Here is an 18,827-nt window from a genome sequence, read left to right on the forward strand (position 1 = left end):
CGTTTGGCAAATGGATCTCATCCATTGTTCCAATGAAGAGTCTCCATTCAATTATTTTCCACCCCAATCTTTGCATCTTCTTTCTATTCTGTTTCTGTGACTGTACATAGCTCCTTCTTTTTCTCCTTTCCTGGAATACCTTTCCCTCTAATCTCAGGCAATTAGGCTTTTCAATACCCAACTAACTCTGACTACCTTCTTTGAAACTTCTTTGGATACTTCAGTTCCCACTAATGTTTTCCTTCTCAGAAATTCTACATTACTTATAATATGTACCACAAGGTATATAAGCCCTGAGTTTACAGTTTCAAATATTTGTTTAATTGCTTTCTATATCCAAACCTTACCTATCCTAACATTATACTTATAGGCAGGAACTATAAATATGTGTATTTATATTTATATACATACATATATACACATATATACACATGTATACACACACACAATTTTACATACTTTGACTCTCCCTCCCAGCCCATCATAAACATACATTCGCACACCCCCAACTACCTGCCCACCACTCCCCATCCCATCCCCACCATTTCCATGCCTCCGGGCTTTTTCACATTACTTATGAAATCATCGACGCTACCAGTCTAAACAAATGGCAGTTCCTCCCCATCAGGCTTCATTTCCTCCCTAATGAACCTAAAGCTCACAGTCCATCAATTCATTTATCTTCTGGCCTTTACTTCCATTTTCTTGCCACCTTACCTTCCACTCCACTTCCTCTGTAAAACTCTGTAAAGGCTCAGTACAAACATTTGATTCTTCCATTTTACCCCATATGGAATTCTTACTTTATTCTCATTATGGCTCGGCAATTCTCCTATTCCCCAAAAGCTGTTAATCGAAATTTTACTCCTTTCCTTAACAGAAGATCCAGACACACGTCTTAATGAGAAAATCAAAAGCATTAAATAAGAATTCCCTCCCAAATATTTCCTTCTATCTGCCTCTACTCACCCCCCTCTTTCTGATTTGATCAGTTAAAAGATATGTGTCTCCTAATTTAAGGCTTTCCCCCTGTGTTTAGGGACTCATCTGTTTTTACCTCTAGAGAACTACCACTCCACCTTTATTCTCAACTTTATCCTCAACTTTCCTGGCCTCTCCTTTCGGCACTGAAACTTGTTCAAATGCCTCCTGTCTCTGAAAACTTTCAAAACACCACATGTTCCTCTGTCAAAGTCCTCCAGTCTTTTTCACATCAAGGATATTTGAGGGAATATTCCTACACTCCTTTCTGTCCTCTTTACCACTCATTTATCAACTCTGCGGTGTGGCTTTTGTCACCATCAATCCACTGACTGCTTTAACAAGGTTATCGATGGATCCCATATTGTCAAAATCAAGGAAAATCTATTTTTCACTTTTCTTACTCAATATCTTGGAAGCAGTTAACATTGCGGATTACTCATTCTTCCTGAAAATTCTTTCCTTCCTCATATGCATGGTACCTGAATCTTCTCATTTCCTGCCTTGGATTCTGTTTCTCTTTATTGCCTTTCTAGAATCCACTTGACCTACCTCCCTTAGCTTCTGATGTTTCCACACGCCTTTGACGTAGGTCTTTTGCCCTTATTGTTCTATACAAAAATAAGCAAACAGATAAGATGTGTTCTATCATGCCCCATTCCTATGCCCATACCATAATAATCTACATCGTAGAAACAACCAGTCATTAAAAGGCAAGGAAGGCTTCTGATGGTAACCATATTTTTTTTAACTTTTTTTTTTTTTAACATTCGGTGATACACAAGACCACTAGTTTTAATCACAAAAGTCCCAATTCTCTAAATAAAATAATGTTTTCAGCATCTCTAATTTATACAATAGAGAGGTGACTATGCATTCTTCCCTTTAACCAGTTCTAGTAAAGAATGCACAATGCCTTCCAACTTTCTTTTGAGATTAAAAAATGTAGATTGTGAGAGAAAACTTCCTTCATTTTATAAGTTTTGCAACTTAAAAAGATAAGGAAACTAAGCAAATTTTATTTATTTATTATTTAAAGATTTTATTTACTTGAGAGAAAGAGAGAGGGAGAGAGCACAAGCAGGGAGAGCAGTAGAGGGAGAGGGAGAAGCAGCCTCCTCAGCAGGGAGCCTGATGCAGGGCTTGAACCCAGGACCCCGGGATCATGACCTGAGCCGACGGCAGACCCTTAACTGACTGAGCCACCCAGGCGCCCCAAACTAAGCAGATTTTAAAATAATATAATGGTGAAGTTTTATCCCCATTACAACTCGCCTCATTGATATTATTTACATTATTAACCTTCCCAATATATATATTTAATAATTTCCAAATGTGTATCTCTAAATCAACCTCTATCTCTAGAATTCTTGCACACCATCCTCCCCTTCTCTATATAAATTCTTTACCTGTAAACCAAATTACTCATAATTAACTGAATGTATCATGCTGTTCCATACCTTGAGGACTTGTGTATGCTTTTTCTTTTATAATACTTTTCATCTTACTCCTATTTTTGCAGTACATGGGTCACTTTCTCCCAGGAATAGTTAAAAAACCTCTCTCATGTTCCCTTAACACCGAGTTTACTTTTCTGCTTCTCCTATTTCCCCTCTCAGTCTCTTAAGTCAAGGGCTATATACGATTTACCATTATGCTTCAATACAATGTGTTGCTAGTAGCAGGTGTTCAAATGCTTGCCGAATAAACATGTAAATGAATCTGAGATATCAGTGTGGTTCATAGAAGCCAGCAAGAGGGCTTTGTATGACACCTGTCCTTAAAACACTGCTCTTGTGGTGTTTAAGAACCTCCATAATCTGGATCCAGCCTCTGCACAAGACTTATCTCTGCATTCTGCCTTTTGATGCTTTTAGTTCTAGACATTCCTAACTATTTGTAGTTCCCTCAGCAAGTAAGTTTTTCTGTCTTATTCTGAACTCTTTTTCTGGCATTTCTTCTTCTCTTCCCACTCTCTCTTCTTTACTTGCTTAGCTAATACTTGTCCTTGGATCTTAGCTTAGGTATCACTTCTTTTGGCAAGCCTTCATTTGCACCAGGACTGAATTTGTGACCCTCCTCTCTCTCCCTCAGGCCCGTATACTGATTCTTTACTTCGTGCTTTTGCCCATTTCTTCATTAGTTGAAGTGAGGGACCCTACTTTACTCCCGTTGGATCTTCACCACAGTACCTGGTACCTAAGTGACCTATGAATGCCTAAAGCCTGCTTTAATAACCACATCCTCAGATACCATTCTGAGGTAGTAAACCTAATGACTGATACAGGTCTTCAGCTAGAAAATTCTCAGGTACTATACCTGGTACATATAGAACTCCAATGATGTTTGTCAGATGGTAGAGAAAGGGTATAAAAAAGCTCCCAAGGGAAGAAAAGTTCTAGGAATTTGGGGGACCACAAACCCTTTGACTTTAATGCAACTTCACCTCAAAGTCTCTCAGTTACAGATTCTAGCTAGTGCCAAGCAAATACATATTAAAATACATACGGAATGGATTGCTGCTGTTTTGATTGCAGATTCGACATTGGGGGTTCCTCACGGGCTGCCCAGGGACATGCTCTACCAATTTGCAATACATTTCAGGTCCTCTTTCTCCACATGTTGCATTTGTGGTGATAAGAGCATTAGAAGCAAGATTCAGGACAGCAGGGAATAAACCTGAAAAAGAAGGACAAATGAAGATGTGTGGACCAGAAACAACATGGTATGATTTTTCTGCATTTTAGGATGAAAATTAAGATAGGATATTTTTCAGAGCATTAAACTAATCGAAAATTAAATAATCGGTGATAATTGAATATCTGACTTAATTAAGCACTCTATATAAATAGCATGTGTTCTCAAACGAACATCTCTTTTTGGGTCTTAAATATAAAATCTAAACCTATCTTCTTAATCTTTAACCTCTAATACTTAATTAGGAAGAAAGTTCCGTCTCTAACACACACTTAAAAAAAAAAATCTTCTGTTCATGTTGTTGGCAAAAGATCCATCTTCCATTTCAGCTATTTTATATCTAGTAGTAAACTATAGTCATATGTAAAGATTTTGCACAAGTTTGCATTTATGTTTTCTGTGGTCATTTTTATGTTCCAATTATTATTTAGCATTAAGTGGTTGTTATAATTCCTTTATACGCAAACTGGAGAAAATAGCAAATGATGAAAGATTTTGGAAAAGCATTCTTTACTGCCTTCTGTGTTCTAAGGCCATATTGTATAGCAATATATTATCAGAAACAATAAGTATAGTAGTCCATTATCATACCAGAAATTATTTCTTAGATACAACAGAAGTTTAAGCTTGCTCAGATAAAATCACAAAGACCCATCTCAGTGTAGAGTGAGAAGGCCCTTTATTCCACGTGAACTCAGGTCTTTACTTTCTACAACTCAATGTCAATGTTTCATACATGTCTAGTATTTGCATCTTATGGATCCCTTTTCAATGACAATATAGTAAAGTCATTTATCAGAAGCCACTCTAACTGAAAAACTTGTCTTGGAGAAAGTACATGTGAAATTACAGATAATTTGACTCAATTTGTATAAGGAACATGCTAACCATCTAGGTGGTCTCTACTCCATACATGTGCCACGTAGGTCTACATTAACTCAACCTCTGATAGAAAGTTCTTTATTAATTCTTATGTCCCAGTGTTTTACTGAGATCCCTTGAGTTTTGAGTTCATAAGTGTTTTCTTCCCTATCTTCAAATCTTAGCACCTGCTAGGTACGGAGTAAGTACCGAATACATTTGTAAAATGAACAGATTATAAACACTGGCCACATAAATGTTCTTTGCATTATCTGCATCTTCATCCTCATCCTCACCATCAGCATCACTGAATGTTTATAATGTTCCAGGCACTATTCTGTCAGGCACTGTTCTAGCAATCTACCTTCCTGGACTAATTTGCTACAAGCGATACTCTTATGAGCCACATGCTATTATTACCCTTATTTTATTGAGATGTTCAGTAACTTGCCCAGGATTGCAGCTAGCAAATAGCAGAGCTGTGACTTGAGCCCAAGAAATCTCGCTCCAGAGTCTATCCTCTTAATCACTATACTGCATATTCTCTACTATATCATATGAAACTACATAAATCTTGTGCTAACTTGTGCTCCTGGTTGATCTTAGAACTGCATTGAAAGAAATATCAGTACAGCAGATAAAAAAAGATTTTTAAATAATTTTGCTCTCGTTCGTAATCACTCTCAACAATTTCAAAGAGGTAAGTGAATTCATAAGACCAGGCAAGACCACATTTATCATCTCAGTCATTCTCAGGGTCTCCCAAAAAGCTGACTCCAAACAATCTCTCACCTCACTTTACCAGCCTTTAAAAACACTCTGGTTCTGCTGCTCCAATCTAGCCACGCCCCCACCTTCCTGGCCCTCCTGCCTTGTGCTTTTCTCCAGCTAATAGTTACTTGGGGTTTCCAATTTTTCCTTATTTGCCAGATGTTCAGACCTTACTTTTTTTTTTTTTTTTGGAGGAATTTTTTTTTTTTTTATTAAGTTCAATTAGCCAACATATAGTACATTGTTAGTTTTTGGTGTAGTGTTCAATGATTCATTAATTGCATATAATACACAGTGCTCATCCGATCATGTGCCCTCCTTAAGGCCCATTACCCAGTTACCCCATCCCCCCACCGCCTTCCCTTCTGCAACCCTCAATTTTTTTCCCAGAGTCTGGATCTCTCATGATTTGTCTCCCTCTCTGATTTCTTCTCCTTCACTTTTCCCTTCTTTCCCCTATGGTCCTCTGCGTTATTCCTTATATTCCACATATTAGTGAAACCATATTATAATTTTCTTTCTCTGCTTGACTTATTTCACTTAGCATAATCCCCTTCAGTTCCATCCATGTAGATGCAAATGGTGGGTATTCATTCCTTCTGATGGCTGAGTAATATTCCATTGTGTATATGAACAACATCCTCTTTATCCAGTCATCTGTTGAAGGGCATCTCAGCTCCTTCCACAGTTTGGCTACTGTGGACATTGCTGCTATGAACATTGGGGTGCATGTGTCCCTTCTTTTCACTACATCTGTATCTTTGGGGTAAATACCCAGGAGTGCAATTGCTGAGTCATAGGGTAGCTCCACTATTAACTTCTTGAGGAATATCTCATTGTGGCTTTGATTTGCCCTTCCCTGATGGCAAGTGATGTGGAGCATTTTTTTCATGTGTCTGTTAGTCATTTCTATGTCTTTTTTGGAGAAGGGTCTGTTCATATCTTCTGCCCTTTTCTTGACTGGATATTTTGCCTCTTGGTTGAGTTTTAGAAATTCTTTATAGATCTTGGATATGAGCCCCTTTATCTGTTATGTCATTTGCAAATATCTTCTCCCATTCCATAAGTTGCCTTTTAGTTTTGCTGTTTCCTTTGCCATGCAGAAGCTTTTTATCTTGATGAAGTCCCAACAGATCATTTTTACTTTTGTTTCCCTTGCCTTTAGAGATAGAACTTACTTTTTTATTCAGTTGCAGTCACTATCTTATTCATTCTTCCCAATAAGTTTATTTCCCCAACCACCTCATTTCCCTCATCTGTATGCTGTGACCTCACTCAATGAGACATTCTGCCAATGTGACATGAGTACAGCTAATATGATCAGATGATCACTGGTCAGAAAAATATTAGCCATTCATAATGCCACTGTTACATATTTCATGAGGAAATGTAGAGTGTTTTCTAAATGGTAAAGTACAATAAGTACAAATGTTACTATCTTTTTCTTTAGTTTTACTTATATATGCAGGCTTATTGGAGACTACCTCAGTTTTGTGAGGTTCACCACATTATGACTTTTAAAATAATTTGATCATTCCCAAAACATTATCTCTTTACCTTATTTTATTCTCTGGATTGGTAAATGATATATGATTAAATAAAGTTTGTCTGTCTTTCTCTTCTGTCATCCATCGCCATTTTGCATTTAACCATACAATTATTATTTCATCAAATATGCACTGAGTACTGTATGCCAGATACCATAAAATATTTGAGAATGAAAACACTATTAAGATAGGCTTATTGTGAAAAGTGATCTGAGCTGAATCTCAAAGGAGAAATAATAGTTTATCTGGTAGAAAAAAGGAAGAAGGGAAGAGCAAACAGCAGGCAGAGGGAACAGCATGAGTATGGACTTGTTTCTGAAAGCTTATGTGAATTTTGAGTGAGTAATGGAGTTGTTGACTTTGTAATTGTTTTAACCTGTTAGATTAGGTGATTGTTTAGACATGGATACAGATCCAGGTATATAGATATACAGATACAGATATGGCTTCAGATCTAGACACATATAGATTACACGGGGTATACGTAATGGTTCACATATACATCAAAACAAACCGCTGCCTATTTGTCACTGTTAGTAATTTGTTTTAGTGGGTTTTTCCCAGGTCTTTTTAATTTAAATGTATAGTGTAGGACAAAGTAGGTAATTAGAAGGGAGACATATGCCCATATGCCGCGCATCCTGCTTTCAGGACAAAACTACCTCTCTTGTCTTGCTGGCCTGAAGATTAAGTTTAGGTACTCAACCCTTCCTAATCCCTCCAAACAAAACCAGTTTACTTATACAAAAGCCATCTCAGGTGTGGCCATCCATCTCTAAAACTGCTCCAGGACACTGTCAGTTTTGTTCTGTGATCTTTGTCTTCTCCCTCAGCTCTGACTAGTTTTGACTTTGACCCTGACCTTGAGTCTGTTTCAGAGGTATGGACCTGCTTTGGTGCGGCCCTGTGTGGGACCTGATTTGAGTTGGCTGGACCTGTACTTTCTCAGGTCTGAGTAATCATGGGAGGGGGCCAGAAAGGAAAGATGGCTGGTTAAAACTCTTTTACTGTATATTGTAGGGTCTGAAAATAGAGAATTGGATTACACCCCAATTCACCCACAGAATTAAATGAATAAAATGTGAGTGAAATGACATGGCTCTAAAAGAATGACAGGTAGAGGAGTAACACCGTTTCAGAAGCTATTTCATATTCATTAAGTGATAGGACTTAATCTCTCGGTCATCCTGTTGTGTAGACTTTATCAGTCTCATTTTACAAATAAAGAGAATGCAGCTCAAAGAAGATATACAATTTGCACAAAATTATGAATTAGTAAGATTGAAAACTAAGATTTGAACTCAGCCCTTTAACCTAGAAGACTTATTCTTTTTTTTTTATTTTAATGTTTTTTTATTATGTTAGTCACATTACAGTACATCCCCGGTTTCCGATGTAAAGTTCGAGGATTCATTAGTTGCGTATAACACCCAGTGCACCATGCAATACGTGCCCTCCTTACTACCCATCACCACTCTATCCCATTCCCCCACCCCCCCTCCCCTCTGAGGCCCTCAGTTTGTTTCTCATAGTCCATAGTCTCATGCTTCATTCCCCCTTCTGATTACCCCCCTTTCTTTATCCCTTCCTTCCCCTACCGATTAGAAGACTTATTCTTAACAGGGCATCAAGAAGAGCCAAAACCTGGTCCTCAGCTTATCACTTTACATATTTAATAGAAGAAATAACTTGCCCGGTCGCCACCCCGTTGTTGCTTCATAGACCTTTCTACTCATAAACAAAGATATTAATAAAGTTTACATTTATTATCTTTCAGTTCTTTCCATCGATTTGTTTGTTACCCTTATTGATCATGTGCTCAAAATTAACCTTTTTGATTTAATTGCCTTGCTTTGTGGCCTAGGAACAGTGGCCTTTTGAAATTTTATCAGCTATTTTGCTGTTTATTTTTTTAAAAAATCAGTAAAGTATATTGGTCAGGGAAGGTCTCCAATTAGTTGCTAACAACCAATTTGAAGAGTCAGTCAATATCTGAGCTTTTATTGAGTCTTCAGCAGGTTGTATTATAGATTGCAGCCCATTTTCATTATATGTTAAATCTATTAAGCTGTACCTGTTTATTCCCATTCAAAAGCGGCAGAGCAATATTTATTGCTATATTCAATATGGGTTGCTCGGTTAAGGTATGTAAACACTGTGAGTGTAAATGAACTACAAATAGCTGGTGAACCTTTATAGAGTATTGACTTACAGCCTCTTAATTCAATTTGAGGTCATGTAATGTTAATGACATAAAAGCCAGTCATCATTACCCATACGATTATGACTGACATTTTTTTTTCTGAATAGTATCTAGACTAAGTAAATTTACTTGGATTTGTGGCATAACGAACAAAGTCTGAACAAAAACAAATAATGTTTACTCTTCCTATATTATATATTTTTGTTAGAGATTAGAATATGATTGCTATATAGAAAATAATATACATTCCGTTATATAATGTATATATTTAATAAATAGTCTAGAAAAAGCTGTTATAGCATGTGAAAAATAGAAATTGTTTACAATATGGCAAACATGTAGAAAATTCCCCAAATTTTCACTTGGATGTTTTTATACTACACTTGCTAGTCCAAATACTGTGGTGCGTTCGTACACATTTGCATGATTGTGATGATTTGTAACCTCAAAATCCCACACTCTGGTTTCAAAGGGCAGAACCATTTTTAAAAACTGCGTATAGAGGTTTTACTGTTAATAATTGTGGAGTAGCTTCCAAAGAACCAAACCCCTCACAGGTTACAGCTATGAATTCTGAACAAAATATTAAAAAAAAAAAAAAAAAAAAAAAAACCAAATGCCTGAAAACAATGGAGGACAACCCAAAACAGGTAAGGTGGAAAGGATGTGTATGCTTAGAAAAAGGAAGATATTGAATGTGTTTCAAACTGCACCAGGCACAGTGGCAAACGGAATTCCACAGTTTCTTTCACCTGTCTGTCTTTTTCTAAACAATCTTAAAAACCAGAGAACACAACTAAGAACAACCATAGCTGCGATAAAGTGAAGAAAAAATGCTGGAAAAGAGAAAAACACATAAAAGGAGCCTAAAATATGTGTATGAACACTTCCTAAATCCTTCACTGATGCCAGACCTGAATATGGCCCAGCCTGTACTCCAACTGGGGCTAAAAGAACAAAACAGGAATCCACAGTAGCTGCATTCCCCAGGGGAGAGTAAAGTTTAGTGTTTGAGTCCACAGAAGATAGCCAACCGATATAACACAAAAACTAAAAATGGAAGACTATTCTTCAGAAAAACATAACAGAATCCTGGGTTTCTACAATATATCATTCACAATGTCCAGACTGCATTTTTAAAAAAAAATATTAAACTTACAAAGAAACAATAAAATGCTACCCACATTTAAAGAAAAGCAATGAATAAAGACCAACACTGATATCAACCCGATGTTGGAGTTAGCATACAAACATTTTTAAGCACCTTTAAACCTCTGATCAAGGACACCCAAAAATATGCTTATAATGAAAAGACAAATAGGAAATCCAAGTAGAGGAATAGAAACTACCAATAACAAAAACCAAAAAACAAAAACAAATATAAATTCTAGGACTGAAAAATGCAGTATCTAGAGTATTAAAAAAATCACAGCATGGGATTAATAGAAAATTGAGATGAGAGAAAAAAAGTGTAAGTAAACTTGAATATAAAGTGAGACTTTTTTCCAAGTCTTTAAAACCATTTTAATGTTTAAAGGAAAAATTATAACTTTGCAGGGGCCAGGGAGTGAGACAATGTATGTTAATGTAATACAGATGACAATTATAACAAAGAAATGGTGGGTGGAGAGATCATGGTAAGTAGGCCTACATATTTTCAAGGTTCTTATGCTTTACAGTAAGTGGTAGATTATTAAAAAGATTGACAGCATCAAATGTTTGAAAGTTTGTGGAGCAACCGGAACTCTACCCCATTACTGTCGGGAGCATAAATTAGTACTACTACATTAGAAAAGAGTTAGGCAGTTTTTTAATAAATTTAAACCTAGACCTACTTCATGACCCTGACATTCTACCCTTAGGTAAAATCCCAAGAGAAATAATAGTACATGCCCATGAAAAGATCTATGCAAAAATGTTCATGGAAGCTCTTATCATAATAACCAAATCTGGAAACAGCTCAGGTTTTTATCAGTGGGAGAACTGATGCAGAAACTGTGGCTTATTCACACAATGGGATACTATTCAGCTCTAACGTAGAGCAAACTACTGATACATGGAACGAGATGACTCTCAAAAGCATTTTGCCAAATAAAAGAAGCTTTACAAAAAAGAGTGCATATCCTATTATTTATTTATTTGACTTTTTAGAACAGACAAATCTATTGGGAAAATAAAACAGAAAAAAACTGGTTGATTTGAGGGTTAGAGACTGACTGCAAAGAAGCATAAGACCATTTCTGGGGTGACGGTAATACTCCTGATAGGGGTTTGTGTTATACAAGTGTGTACATTTGTTAAAGCTTATTGAATGTTACACTCAATGAGTGCATGCTACACCCAGTGAGGACTTGTGCATTTCACCATAGGTACGTTTGACCTTAAAAAAGAAAGTAAACCAATATTGAATCCTAATGATATTCATGATGAAGAGCTGAGGAATGAAGTTTCCAAGGGATCAAAATATATGATAGACAGTTGTGTACAGATGAATAGATGTATAATAAAGCAAATATAGCGAGATATTAATTTTAGAATCTAGATGCTGAGCGTATGAGTGTTTACTATATGATTCTTTCAACTTCTCTGTATGTGAGGAAATTTCAATAAAATTTGGCTAAGAACCTATAGAAATATTATACATGCATATATATGTGTGTATGTATATATCTATATATAACCAGCTATACATATACACATATGTAGATGCACATATGTATATATGTGATTTATATCATTTTTTTCGCTTTTATAAATTGTCAATAGCAGTAACAATAAAGTTTTAAATTGACATTTCTTTTTTTTTTTTTTTTTAAGATTTATTTATTCGACAGAGATAGAGACAGCCAGCGAGAGAGGGAACACAAGCAGGAGGAGTGGGAGAGGAAGAAGCAGGCTCCCGGCGGAGGAGCCTGATGTGGGGCTCGATACCATAACACCAGGATCATGCCCCAAGCCGAAGGCAGACGCTTAACGACTGAGCCACCCAGGTGCCCCTAAATTGACATTTCTTAAATCAAATGTGGAAAAGTTTGCTGGATACCACAGAGGAAAATTGTTTTTTCAATCCCCTTTAGAATCAGTGGAAACCAGCAAACGCAAGCAGAGTATCAGCAAAACAGCTGAAAGTCTCTCCAAGACCCCAGCAGGCCAGCAGTCAGCAGGGGACTCTGTTTTCCTTGTACAGCTTTCCAATCCTTCCAGCTTTTATTTCATAAAAATAAAGAACTTTGACTTCGAATCATATTTAATACATAGTGTTGTCTTTTGAAGAACTACAAGTGAGTCGGGGAGAAATGCATTCAACGCGATCTGCTGCATGGAGCAGTTCAGACTGGTTTCTTAGGCTTTAGTTGGTATTTCTCTAGGTGAAGAACTAGAAGCCTGTTATCTGGTAGCAAAAAGAATTCAGCTCAAAGACCCCTCAAGAGAATTTAAATTTTACGAATGAAGAAAATAATTCCCAGAATCTAAATGGCACTGCTAGTTTTCAAACCCAGTTACTGTAATCCCAAATGGATTAGAATTAATTAGACCCGCCAGCCTCACTCCCCTCCCTGCTCTAAACGAAAATTCCTTCCACCTCCTACACCATTCCTCAGTTTTACGACATCCAGTTGTCCCTTCCCGTCCATATGCACTCTCGCAGGCCAACTTCCATCATGGTTTTGTAAGTCCTAAAATTTATTTCCAAATTTCTCTGTTTTAAGAAAGCACTTCTTCAGCCTTCTTATTGTAATTGAAGCCTTGATTTCCTCTGACAGTGACACTCTGTAGATCTCCCCAGTGGATCCCTAGAACCACTGGGAGAGGAAAAATAGCCTCCTCCTGGCTTCTAACTGCTATTTACAAATCAGTTCCTCTCCTCACTTATACATTCTTTTTTTAAAAGTTCAAGGCGGGGCGCCTGGCTGGCGCAGTCATTAAGCGTCTGCCTTCCGCTCAGGGCGTGATCCCGGCGTTCTGGGATCGAGACCCACATCAGGCTCCTCCGCTGGGAGCCTGCTTCTTCCTCTTCCACTCCCCTGCTTGAATTCCCTCTCTCTCTGGCTGTCTCTCTCTGTCAAATAAATAAATAAATATGGGGCGCCTGGGTGGCACAGTGGTTAAGCGTCTGCCTTCGGCTCAGGGCGTGATCCCGGCGTTATGGGATCGAGCCCCACATCAGGCTCCTCCGCTATGAGCCTGCTTCTTCCTCTCCCACTCCCCCTGCTTGTGTTCCCTCTCTCGCTGCCTGTCTCTATCTCTGTCGAATAAATAAATAAAATCTTTAAAAATAAATAAATAAAATTAAAAAAAAGTTCAAGGCATCCACCTGTTCCACGTGCTCATCTCCATCACTTCACGAAGACAAACCACAAAAATACTGCTAACTGATTCGGTTATTTTTATCCCCCAGTTTTCTGCCACTCACACTCAAGAGGTGAACATAAACCAGCCTTAATATTACACCATAGGAATCAGAAAATGTTAAAAGGTACTTTGAGAACAAATATGTCTTATTTCTCACCATGCTAAGATCTCTGCTTCCATCTTTTTTTTTGTCTCTAGTTTAACATTCTCTCCTCATCTGTCTGTCTATACTTTTATATAAGGATATCCTATCCTATCTTACCTCTACCGCAATGGCCCCTAACTAGTCTTGCTGCATGACTCCACTTCTGTTCATCTTCCACAGTGTCATGAAAATTATCTTCCTAAAAATTTAGTCTGATCACATCACTTTTTTTTTCCAAGACCTCTATGTTGCCTATAGTAAAGCAGCCACTCCTTGGTCCTCCGTACATTTATAACTAGGCCCCTATCTACCTCCCTAAACTAATCTGTATATGTCACGTGTACTGACCTCTTACTCTTTACAACTACACTAGGTGCTCTGAAAATTCTTTGTCGTGCAGCATCCGCTATCTCATCCATCCCACAGTATCTTACTTTTTCTGTGCCATGGTCATCCACTCACCTTTCATGACCCAGCTCAAGTATCCCTGCTCTGTCAAAGTATTTCCTGACTTTGCCACACAAAATCTGTTGTTTCCTTCTTGGTGTCTACATAGTACTTAGTTGATATTTTATTATAACCGTCATCACACTGAAATGTTAATACCCTTTACGATGGATTTCTACTCTATAACATCATTGAGTATAGAGATAACACTAGCCTGTAACAACACTCAAATTTAAATTTATCCAATGAGAAGAAATAGATGCACTTGATTAGATTTCCAGAGAGAAATCTGGCAAACCAAAGCCATTAAACTGATCAGACCCTAGATTTGGTAGAAATGTAGGACTCTGTTTTGGCACTCTAGCTCAGTGAAATAATTCAAAGAACCCAAGAGATTTGAAAACATGGTGGATCTTTATCATTTCTTCCCTGTCCAACATCCAGCCTCCCTTTGTATTCCTAAGTAATTGCCATTGTACTTAGTACAGAGGGTAGGACACACCCTCCTGATAAGGAAGTGCAAGTAGGGGAGATCTTTCTTCTTCCCTTTCTTTAGTGGCTTGGGCATATGCACATGACTTTCGCCTAGGACTCTGCATCTCAAGCCCTTGAAGAATAGGGCTGGGGAATAAGAAAAATAAGATGACAGTGACTGAGATAAAAGTACCAATGGTCGTGGGGAAGTAAGGGGTTAAGGGCAACATCTGTAAAAAGACCCTGCCTAGATTATTCAGGCAGTGAATAATTCAAGGCAGTGAAATGGCCTTGATGAGCACCATCTCCCAAGCCTTGTGTTCAGAACTTTCCGACAATTCTGCAAATTCCTTCAAATACATTTCTGCTTAAGTTAAACAATGTTGGTGATTTCTGTTGCTTCTGGTCAAGAAGCCAGGTGGATACGAAGACCCTAAATTATGTTCATATGGTCCCCTACACTCACACACACACATAAAGACGCACATACACACAAGGATGTGTGCAGGTGTACATATACAAAGATCAAGAGGGTAGTTTTATTGTAATAAGGAGGCAAAAATAATAAAATAAATAAAACAAAGAGGCAGTTGCTTCAATTAACATCTTTAGGACAAAATGTGAAGGAACAGTAGTAGTGACAACTATCACAATTAGTTACATAAAGACCCAATGCTTATACAAGGATCACAATCAGAAGTGGCCACTTTAAAAATTCTGCTTCTGGTGGAAGTTTCCTTTTTTTCCTTCTTCTTCTTCATGTGCTCTTTTTTGATTACCCTGAACCGTGTGAAGTTTGGTAAACCATCACTTGAAATGATGATAACCTATCTCATGTCTCTAAAGAAAATCTTTCTAATGTAGTCGGTCAAAAATAATTTCTAAATATATATTTCTTGTTTTCATCAGTTTAAATACTAAAGTAAGTGAATATTGTGGAGTAGTCGTCTTCATTGTCTGTGCCTAGCATATTACAATTTGTTATTACTACTCAGAGATATTGATATATATGTTTATATATTCATATACATAATATATGCATTTTAATTTCTCAAATCATGCTGCTTGTTAACATCTATAGTCCAGCTTGCAAAGACCATCACTGACATAATTGATAACAGATGGTACATAGAGAATGGCTATGAAAAAGTCATCTAGTCAATGACTTCTCTTCAATATAATATAGTCAATTTCTTATTAACTTTAAAAAATCATCATATATTGTTCACAACAATACATTATGTATCTCTCCCTCTCCCCCTTTTAATCATCCTTGTCTTAGTACGTGATATTTCTCCGGCTTGTTCTTGCCAAGCACCTATCACCTCTCAAAGAATAAGAGGAACCTGTCTGTTTGAATGTCTCTAACTTTCCATTTAAGTCTTTCAGGTCTGTGGAGTATTGTTAAAAATATTCATGCAAGCAAACAGAGCTGTTTGCAAGTGGTTCAGTATTTGAAAGACAAAAGAGAACCTGCCAATTTAAAATGTTCTAAGACACATCAAGGAAGAAAAGGAGATACTTGTCTGTTGAAATTCTGAGCTATGTGGGTGTGTGGGAACACACTGGTATAAAACAAAAACGGGATAAAACAAAATGTTGCCAAAGAGAATGATTTCCAGCTGTGCACTGCAGGAAGTAACTCAATGCTCTTGATACATGATGCAGATGACGAGTTTGAGAGAACTAGAAAATCAGTCCAATTTGAACTAATAGCCATCCAGACACAACAATGCTTGTAAGCTAGAAAAAAAATAATGCTGAATCTAGTTGTTCAGAGAGAAAAAAAGAAAGAAAGGAAAAAGAAAGAAAGAAACAAAGAGAGCATGTATTCTAGTCTTGACTTGCATTTATAGGCCTTTCAAATTTGTCTTGTACTGTTACTTAGTTCTGCCCTTTCCAGCTTCCAAAATAAAAGGATATTTTTGGAGGTTTCTGAGTTGGTTTGGTGTTCTTTCTTCTTTTTATTTTTTATTTTTTTTTAATTTTTTTTAAGATTTTATTTATTTATTTGACAGAGATAGAGACAGCCAGCGAGAGAGGGAACACAGGAAGGGAGAGTAGGAGAGGAAGAAGCAGCCTCATAGCGGAGGAGCCTGATGTGGGGCTTGATCCCACAACGCCGGGATCACGCCTTGAGCCGAAGGCAGACGCTTAACCGCTGTGCCACCCAGGCGCCCCTCTTTCTTCTTTTTAAATAAGAAAACAGTACATGGCCCTCTCTGGAATTAATTTTAAAAATTGTTTACTCCCTTCCATCTAAACAGATTAAGAAGAAAATGTAAGTATTTTCATTATCATCAGAAATAAACCCAATGTACCCATATGTACTCCAATGGCTCTTGAGCCTGTTTTGCTTATTGAATATCAATATCACTCTACATAGTAAATATTCTTACTAAAATAAGGACTATGAAGGCCATTATGGACTCAGATGACATCTAGCCACTTGACCCGGACAAGCACTATAGGATTTTATTAAATTCCTCACAAAGGGTATTATTTATCTTATTAAAACAGGATCACATCATGAATTTGCCGTAACCAAAAGCTTATGCATACACAGATAATAACTGCCACTGTAACCCAGATCTCTGGTAAGAACACTAACAGATAACACCAGGAAGGGACATAACAATGTGTCTCCATAACAATGACTTCAGGTAAGGCATTTGTACCCAAACATCTTCAAACTCCCTAGTTTTTTCAAAACCAACTCTAACTATCCTATGCCTGGTAAATTGAAGTTGAACACACTACCTCTGATCAATAAAAACTTTTTGAAATACAGAACAACAAAAATATCACATTTAGCAAATTATCATTCTTGGGCTAGGTTGAATAGATTCTTTATCTCATTTCAAATTTACCTCCCCAAAATACAGGTCCCTCCTACTCCCATTTCCATCGCTTATTGAGTATCCAGTGGACTGCTCCGATCACAAAATCTCCCGTCCTTCCACTCTGCATGGAAATCTTATCCACTATCCATGTAAAATTAGAATCTACAAACTACTTTGTTTTGTTTTTTTAATGTTCTACTTGTAGAACAATCCTGATTCATCTGAAAGGTTTTCAAAATCCTATGATGAGAAATAATTATTATAGCTAGGATACTTATTTAGAATGTTCTACCATAAGGGTACCCAAAATATTCCTTGAGGGGGTGGCAGTTGGGGAGAAATAGACTGCTTCCAACTTCTTCCAACCTCACTTCATCAATATCAGCGGAACATATGTTCAGTATCTGCTCTCTTCTGCCTGGCTTACAAAACCAGACCTATAAACTAGATGTCTCTTTGGCAGGTCTGCCTGCAAACTCAAAATGAGAAGTAAAAAAGGCAAGGCAAGGAAATGCAAAGCACTTTTAAGTCCCCGAAAATGAAATGGAGAACCTTAAATTGGCAATTACCCTATAATAGAGGTGTTTGTACTACTGAAAACAAATCGAAAACTTTGTGTCTATCTGAGGTTAACAATCCAAAATGTAAAAAATAAAAATATGATAAATCTCGAAGCTAATTGCTATGCAAGGAGCATGAGCTTGCATTTGCATCTCTCAAACAAAAATATCAGAAGGGCTCATGTAAGCTTTGATGCATACCATGGCAGCAGGAAAGACGCTGTTCCCCATGGGCCCTGCTCTTTAAGGACTGCTAGACAGTTTCTTATCTCTAATGATGAAACAGATATATTAAAAAACACTGCTCTACATTGTGTTCCCCCCGGCTTAAAAGACTTAGAAAAAAAGAAAGAGGGGCGCCTGGGTGGCACAGCGGTTAAGCGTCTGCCTTCGGCTCAGGGCGTGATCCCGGCGTTATGGGATCGAGCCCCACATCAGGCTCCTCTGCTATGAGCCTGCTTCTTCCTCTCCCACTCCCCTGCATGTGTTCCCTCTCTCGCTGGCTGGCTGTCTCTCTGTCAAATAAATAAAATAAAAAAAAAAAAAAAGAAAGAAAAGTTACATTCATTTGCTTTGCTCTTTTTCATTTGTTTTTATTAGTAAGTATAAGAGTTCCTCAGGGCTTGATCCTGTATCCTTTTCTCATTTCGTTCTCCTCCCCAAATAATCTCCTCTGCTTCTAAGCCATTTACATACCGTCTGCATAGACAACGACTCCCAAGTTATATCTCCAGGCCAGATATCTTTTTGAAGCTACAGGCCTTCTTATCCAAATGCTGGTTGACACCTCCACTTAGATGTCTCACAAACATCTCAAACTTTACCCAAAGCAGAGCTCATGATTTCCTATGCTCCAGCACTACCACGATCCCCACACCGCACTCCCTCCCCCAATTGGCTGCTCCTAACTTCTCTCTAGCTCAACACGTTCCACGTTACCTCCCT

General features: G+C 37.6%; 1 protein-coding gene across 2 annotated transcripts in view; it reads right to left on the bottom strand.

Moving 5' to 3' along the window:
* LAMA2 (laminin subunit alpha 2) overlaps positions 1-18,827 on the bottom strand; it is a 603,226-nt gene that overhangs the window by 450,356 nt on the left and 134,043 nt on the right. For both annotated transcript variants that reach the window (XM_057311058.1, XM_057311057.1), the window contains exon 2: positions 3,490-3,660. In XM_057311058.1, coding sequence (XP_057167041.1) covers positions 3,490-3,660 — 171 coding nt within the window. The remainder of the gene's footprint in view (positions 1-3,489; positions 3,661-18,827) is intronic.

The sequence above is a fragment of the Ursus arctos genome, unplaced genomic scaffold (genome assembly GCF_023065955.2).
Source record: "Ursus arctos isolate Adak ecotype North America unplaced genomic scaffold, UrsArc2.0 scaffold_13, whole genome shotgun sequence".
NCBI classification, from domain to species: domain Eukaryota; kingdom Metazoa; phylum Chordata; class Mammalia; order Carnivora; family Ursidae; genus Ursus; species Ursus arctos.